At 36.6% G+C, this 8,314-nt stretch overlaps 1 protein-coding gene across 1 annotated transcript in view; it reads right to left on the minus strand.

The window, feature by feature from the left end:
- The window catches only part of znrf3 (zinc and ring finger 3), a 72,554-nt gene extending 67,744 nt beyond the window's left edge, over positions 1 to 4,810 (minus strand). The window contains exon 1 of the mRNA XM_026931435.3: positions 4,172 to 4,810. Coding sequence (XP_026787236.3) covers positions 4,172 to 4,489 — 318 coding nt within the window. The 5' untranslated portion in view covers positions 4,490 to 4,810. The remainder of the gene's footprint in view (positions 1 to 4,171) is intronic.
- Between the last annotated feature and the right edge of the window lie 3,504 nt (positions 4,811 to 8,314).

Below are 8,314 nucleotides of genomic sequence, written 5' to 3' on the forward strand. Positions count from 1 at the left end.
GGAGCTCGAAAGGATTTTAAGGGCATACAAAGCAAACAAAAGCTAAAGAAATCTAACCATATAATAATAACAACCAAAAAATCATCACAAAGCTGAGAGCTGTAAACTTTCTGTAAACTTGCAACAATGTGCATCACTGTGAAATCACTATTTTAGTAAGCGGAAGTGCAGCTGGAGCTGAAAAGGAGATTTAGAGATTTAAGTATGCAGAAGGCAACCTAACAGTAAAGTTAGCTAAACAGCTAGCACAAACATCACCACTAATTTTACAGTCTGTAAACTTTACACATTTGCAATTAAAAGTAACAGAATAACGAGCAGTAGATGGCCACATTGCTGGAGAAATATTGATATTTCACATAGGAGTTTAAAATTGTGAGCAAAAACGATCAATTCAGAACATTTCCTACTGTAACATTTTTTGAATTCTGGACAAGACAGATGAATAAAGAAGCAGTGTACAAATATCAAATTTTCATCATATTTCATCTTACAAAACACACAAAGATCTCAAACATGATTGAACTCATAAGGAATGTAAACCTACAGAAAGTTACATACTGACCAACAACTTATGACTACATTTAAAACAGTTGACTTCTAAACTTTAACGAGATTTAAGCACACAATCTACCTGAATCTGTAGAACGAAATCGCACCAGATTTTGACCTTCTGAACTTTCTGAACTCGCAACATTTACAGAATAAAGCAGAAATCTTGCACTACGTTGTTTGAAACCATGAAATGGATCATGCAATAAGCAGAGCATAAGCAACCAGTAAATAAAGAAAGCTCGACGTCATTAAAAACAAGTTACCAAACACAGAATCTGTAAACTTCCTGAACTTTGAGGAACCAAATAAAGCAGCAATTAAACCCTGAGAAAAACTCACCGCCAGTTCAACATCCTTCACCTCTAAAACATGTAACTTGTAAGAAGTTTGTACAAAAGCATGAATGCCTCATGCTTCTTAAAACTGTACAGTATCAATGATTTTTGCACGCACGCACACACACACACACACACACACACACACACACACACAAAAACATGAAAGTACTCAGAAAAGAGCGTAAAAGATTTATATGTACTGAGAGCTGAAATAGGGACTAGAATCGAGCTGCCAATTCAGGACCTGTAAACTTTTGGTATTCAGAGTAACACAGAAAAGTAGAAATATTGTACCATGTTGCTTAAAACCATAAAATGTAAAAATTTGACCATGAAAGAGATCATAGAAGGAGCTCAAAAGGATTTTAAGCAGAAAGAAAGCTACACAGAGTCCAAAGAATAAAAATCGGCAATACTTTACGACCTGTAAACTTTTAGTATTCAGAGTAACACAGTAAAGTAGAAACATTGTACCATGATGCTTAAAACCATAAAATGGAAAATAAAAAGAATAAAAATCTGCAAAGGTTTAGGACCTGTAAACTTTGGTATTCAGAGTAACACAGTAAAGTAGAAACATTGTACCATGATGTACCATTAAAACCATAAAATGTAAAATAAAAAGAATAAAAATCGGCAAAAGTTTAGGACCTGTAAACTTTTTGAATTTGCGACAAAGTAACGAAGTAAAGTAGTGATTAAGAACTGCGAAATTTGTCCATTTTATCCAACCGAAGCATGAAAGAAAGGAGCCACCAACATTCAACACGCCTGTAAACTTTTTGTAAAAACTTTTTGTAGTGACCGACTGAAGTACCAACTAAACAGTGAGCGAAAACCAATTTCAGGACCTCTAAATGATTTCCTCATAACTTTTATCTATACATCTCTGAGTCCCGTGTTCACTAAAAACAAATACTTTAGCATACAAGTGATCCTGGAAGGAGCTGTGAAAGGATTTTAAGAGCACAAAGCAACCAAAATCTACAGAAAGCTCCACAGTGACCTAAAACCAAAACCCAGCAACAACTTAGAAGCTGTAAACTTTTTGAACTTGTGGAAGAATAACTAGGTTAAACAGCAATTAGGAACAGTGAAATATTTCTTAATTTCTGAAATAAATCATACAGAAGCATGAAAATGTGCAGAAAGGAGCTCAAAATTAGGTTTATAGTTTGCATGGAAAGCAAATGCACGAAGCTACAGTGACTTAAACAAGAAGACGAGTCTCTGCTGAAGTTTAACACTCACATTTCGCTCTAGTTTTCATCATAAAAAAAAAAAAAGCAGTGAAATGTCAACACATTAGAGTGCAGAAGCATGAAACGAGGAATGAGGATTTAAGTAGAAAGCACAAAGAAACCTGAAATCTACAGAAAGCTCCACAGTGACCTAAAACTAGCTAATAAGAGCTTTAAGAGCTGTAAACTTTTTTGCCTGAGAGTAACAGAATAAAGTGCAGACACTGTGCCATGTTGTTTAGGCGTACGAAATGCAAAGGTTTCAGCATGAAAGGGATAATGGAAACATCTCGAAAAGGATTTTAAGCAGAAAGAAAACAATCTAAGGCCAAAGAAAGCTCCACAGTGACCTAACACTCACCAACAGTTTAGAAGCTGGAAACTTTTCTCAACTTGCAACAGAGAAACAAAGTTAAACAACAATTACCAAAAGTGAAATGTTTCTAATTTATCACTGCAGAAGTATGAAAGCGTTCAGTAGAAGGTTTCTGGAGCATAGAAGGATGGATTTTTGAAGCAAAGAAAACAACCTACATCTACAGAAAACTCCAGTGATCTAAAACTAGCTAACAATTTAGAAGCTGTAAAGTTTTCTGAACTTGAGACAAAGTAAAAGAAGTTAAACAGAAGTTATCATTGCAGAAGTAGGAAAGGGTTCAGACAAGGAGATTTGAATGGAAAAGGAGGTTTCTGGAGCATGGAAGAAGCTCCGAAAGGACTGAAAGCTCCACAGTGATCTAAAACTAGCGAATAATTTAGGAGCTGTAAAGTTTTTTGAAATTGCAACAGAGAAACAAAGTTAAACAGCAAGTCAGAAGAGTGAAATGTTTCTAATTTATCATTACGGAAGTATGAAAGGGTTCAGATATGGAGTTTTTAATGGAAAAGGAGGTTTTTGGAGCATGGAAGAAGCTCCGAAAGGAGTTTAAGTTCACAGAAAACACTGTAGAAAGCTCCAGAGATCTAAACCTCACCAGCAGTTTAGGAGCTGTAAAGTTTTCTGAACTTGAGACAGAGTAATGAAGTTAAACAGCAATGAGGAAGAGTGAAATGTTTCTAATACTTCTGTAATGAGAAATTAAAAGGTTCAGAAGGAGTTTTCAAGGGAAAAGGAGGTTTTTTTGGAGCATGGAAGAAGCTCAGAAAGGAGTTTAAGAGCACAGAAAGCTCCAGTGATCTAAAACTAGCGAATAATTTAGGAGCTGTAAAGTTTTTTGAACTTGAGACAGAGTAATGAAGTTAAACAGCAAGTCGGAAGAGTGAAATGTTTCTAATTTATCAGTACAGAAGTATGAAAGGGTTCAGAGAGAGCTTTTGAATGGAAAAGGAGGTTTCTGGAGCATGGAAGAAGCTCAGAAAGGAGTTTAAGAGCAGAAAAAATCTACAGAAAGCTCCAGTGATCTAAAACTAGCGAATAATTTAGGAGCTGCAAACTTTCTGAACTTGCAACAGATAAACAAAGTTAAACAGCAAGTAGGAAATGTTTCTAATTTATGATTACAGAAGTATGAAAGGGTTCAGAGAGGGCTTTTGAATGGAAAAGGAGGTTTTTGGAGGATGGAAGAAGCTCAGAAAGGAGTGTAAGTTCACAGAAAACACCCTCCAGAAAGCTCCACAGTGATCTAAACCTCACAGCTGTAAACTTTTCTGAACTTGAGACAGAGTAATGGAGTTACAGAGCAATTCGAAGCTGATGTTGTTCTCATTTGTCACTGCAGAAGTGGGAAAGTGAGCAGGAAGGAGCTTTGCAGCCTCCATGGAAAGCAAACACACGCAGCTACAGTGACTACAAACTGCAACACACCAGTCACATGAGGTTTCAGTCTAGCTTTCCTTAAAATAAATACACTGAAATATGGAGATGAAGCCTGATCTGAGGACATGAGAGCACCAAGAAACCTGAAATCTCAACCAAGTGAGTGAGACAGAAGCCTCGGAGAGAAGTGGAGCTCAGAGAGCTCAGAGAGCACATGTGCTGTAAGGAGGAAGATCCAGGGGAAAGCAGGGCATGCCGGGGCTCACGGCTCGGACACCTACTTGCACGATCTCTCCCTCGGCGCTGATGGTGGCTCCGGCCCGGGAGAAGCGGCCCTGAAGCCCGGTGGTGTAGGTGGTGTAATCCCCGCTCGGGCTCGACTCGAACAGCACCACCTCCACGAAGGCCGTGTCCTTGGCCGAAACGGTGAGAAAGAAGCAAAGAAAAAGCTCCAGCACAGTGAACACTGAATCCTTTCCTCTTCTTCTTCTCGGGGAAAAAAACACCACCATCATCATCATCATCATCATCATCATCATCATGACCATCATCATGACCATCATCATCATCACCATCATCATCACCATCATCATCCTCATCTCGCCGGCTGGATCGGTGCAAAGCGGGACATAATTTCCTTCTGTTTTTTGGAAGTGGAAAGAAGTGGAGGAATTTCAGGGTTCAAATGAAACAAGCTGAAATAAAGACTTTTCAGTTTTTAAAGCCCAGTTTCACAGCTGCAGGACTGACACATGCGTAGCATTGCTTCTCCTCTCTTCTCCTCTCTTCTCTTCCCTTCTTTCCTCTTCTGCCGCTCGCACATTTTCCCCTTTTTTCTCTTCCTCTCTCTTTCTTTTGATCTCCAACCACGTGATGTTGTAATATTTTTTTTTTTTTTTTGTCCTAAACCTTTTTTTCCCCGCCCACCAAATCTTCCCGACCCGCTTCATTCCTCTGTGTTAAGGTGGAGCCGCACAGTTCTGCTCTGCACGTGTCCACCAAAGGGTTCCAGTTTCATAATACGCTTCATTTCTTTATTTTTTACCCAAAAATAAACCACACAAACGTATCCATGAATGTGCAGAAATCTCAGTCAATCTGTGAGAAGTGTATGAATAACATTAACTTCTTTTTTTACACGCTTGGAAAAGTTCTCAGAGATCTGGTCCACCTTAAAGAAAAACATGAGCCTTGCTTGTTACAAATTACAATTTAGGGTTTTTTTTTTTAATTGTTTTTCTTTTTTTTTCTTCTTCTTCTTTAAATAATTTACATGGACGTCTTATATAGATACAATATATATTAATAGATATAATTAGAATACAATAGAATTTTGTGTACTTGCATTATTATTATTATTATGATTATTATTATTATTTACATTTCCCAACTCTGATATGATCTAATATTTGATATTAATCAGGTATTTTACATCCAAAAGTTTCCTTTTATTATTATTCTAAACTATAAGATATGTAACTAGACAATAATTTATTAGAACTATATTCAAAATCTATATTATATTATATTATATTATAAGTAAGGAATAAAACACTTTGTGTCATGCTGTTATGGGAAAATAATCAACGACAGGTGATGTGATGAAACAGAATTACTGTGACCACACTGAAGTTGATTATTTTCCTATCACAGCACGTCCCAAAGTGTTTCATTTCTTATTTCTCGTGTACCAAAGCAATTTTTCAATGATTACAATTTTTCAATTTTAATTTATTAAATAACGACATGTCATACTTTTTATCCATTTATAGTCACATTTAATGTTGTGGAACATTCACGAAACACGTTAGTTCCTGTTCTCACTTACATTATAGCAGCTATAAACAGTCTTCCCCTCACCAGCCTCTCGTTTTCTCTCTCTCTTGGAGTTAATAAAACAAACAAACAACAACAACAAAAAAACCCTGCAGCTTGTCGTGTTACAGAGAAACCACAAAGTATAAACTCCTCTGTACTGAAGATGTCGGAAAACTTAAGCACTGACACCGGAGACTCCTTCCATATAAATGATAAATAAGCATCTTCTCACAGAAAGCTTCATCATATAAATGATTATATGCTTTTCTTTGATAAATAACACCATATTTTTTATCTGTTTATGTTGAGTATTAGAACATATTAGCATAAATGTACTAGAACGAGCGAGTTAATATAATACTGTGATCTGAACCAATCAGAATCCAGAATTCAAGAGAGCTGTGGTATAATATAATATAATATAATATAATATAATATAATATAATCTTTCCTTAATAGACAAATCAAAAGTTAGTCAAGTAGCTTAGCTGACTAGCTACATTTGGGATGAGGAAAAAATTGTGTACGTTTTACTTTTGGCCAGAACGTCCCTTTAACGTAACTTCCTCAACAGCAGATAAGAAAATCATCTGAGTTTAACTGTATTTTTAAAATATTTTTGTAATTGGATATACTTGTCAGCTGTGGGAACAGTAGAACGCAATCTACTTGTTATGAAAGTCCTTTATTATATGAAATAAACGAGCTTTTCTTTGAGCAAGTGGATCCTGGTGCTGCTTGAGGACGATTTGGCGCGGAGTAAAAACCACACACTCACTATAGTTTAATTCAGCATAAAGGAGCCACAGCGAACGCTGACAGCGAGACAAAAATATTTGTTCTTGGGAATAAAAGGGGTCTTTTGTCTCTGAAGGGACAAACGGTCATTACTGCCTTGTAGGATCGCGGTGAAATGATTTCTCACACTTTGGTTGTTTTATATCTGTGAATATACAATAAGAATGAATCTGAATTATTCTATATTATTATATATATAAAATGTTATTTAGCCTGTAGCATGACAAATTCAGGTTGGGATAATCGCTCAATCCAACATGGCGGTTTTCAGTCCATCACTGTATCTGAGTACAGATTTACATTTTCAGATGTGTTTTCTACCCGACATTTGCTTAATAGGTTTTAGGATGATTCCACATGGTTAATGTAGCTAGTAAGATATGGAAATCTGTTTCAGGCAAAATGTTTCTTTTCATGTAAATGTTCACCTCAGAGGACACAGTGTGACTTCCTGTCTTCTAAACAGGAATAAAACTTCACCGTGTAGCTGAACGCTATTGTAAAGGCGGCCATTTTAAACTTTGTTTCTTTATAGATTGGCTTGATGGTTATATTTACGCTACCGTTATGTGGACACCAAAATATTTCCACCTTAAACCTGTAAAATAATAATTAATAATAATAATAATAAAAAAATAAACCTGTAAAATTTGTATTTTTGGTTCTTAAAGTGGAGTTTAAATGTGTGGAGGCCTAAATACAGATCTATTTCTGCTTTCTTACAGTAGATGTCAAAATATATTATTGGCAGAACACCCCTCCACCCTTTTTTTTTTTTTTTTACGAGAATTCAGCCACAGCAACATCTGTCGGGTTTTTCCCAGTCCCCCACCCAAGTAATGTGTGAAGATCTGAGTGAGTATTTTTGCATTCTGGACAAAGCTTTTAAGTGACACATATTTCCATTATCTGATACGTACATTAGCCTTGTGACACCAAACAGTTGTGGCTCGTTCTTAGCAGCAGGTCTTCATTCATAACTCTATACATTTTAATCCCATTGAAATACTAATTACCTCTTTTGAATAGCCAACAATATAAACAATGCTTCTATTTGACAGACATAAGCCAATGTTTCATTGATTTGGTCTCCTTTCCAGATGTTGGATCTAACTGGCAATCATGGAGCAGGGTGTGTACTGCCCCCATTTAGTTCCATAGAGTTATTATTGCACCTAGTGGTCAAAACGAGAACTGCAACAAACACTAATAGAGGCCCACTGGGGCAAGGAACACTCTGCCCCCCTGGAAATATATTGGAATTAAATGCAATATATTTCCACAAACAAATGCTAAGTGTAAGTGCAGACAGTGCGTCTGTGATGGACAGAACCATTTCTATTACGTGACATATTGCAAACACTGGGAGAGGGATAAGTGGATAATGTAGGGATAAATTTAAATTCAAATTTTATATCCGGATTTCTGTAAAGCTGATTTGTGACAATGTCCATTGTTAAAAGTGCTATATAAATAAAACTGACCTGAATGTACATACGTCACAAATGCGTGTACACCATGGTGACCATGGTTCCTTGTTTTTGAGATGTAGATGAGCTGGAATTTTTTGCTGAAACCTGAACAAAGGTACGTCTAAAACTGCTCAAAATGAGCTGCTAGACTGTACGCTAGCTAGATGACAGTATGTTGTTGATTCTCAGCTGCCTATTACGTTATTACTCTAAAAATTCCCCATATATTAGCCTGTAGCATATGGGATAGCCTCTACTTCATTGTGTTTGAGGCTATGCCGCTATTAATGTCATCCTGCCACACCAACATCTACGGTCACGAGCCGCTGCTGGTAA

The sequence above is a fragment of the Pangasianodon hypophthalmus genome, chromosome 24 (genome assembly GCF_027358585.1).
Source record: "Pangasianodon hypophthalmus isolate fPanHyp1 chromosome 24, fPanHyp1.pri, whole genome shotgun sequence".
In the NCBI taxonomy this organism is placed as follows: domain Eukaryota; kingdom Metazoa; phylum Chordata; class Actinopteri; order Siluriformes; family Pangasiidae; genus Pangasianodon; species Pangasianodon hypophthalmus.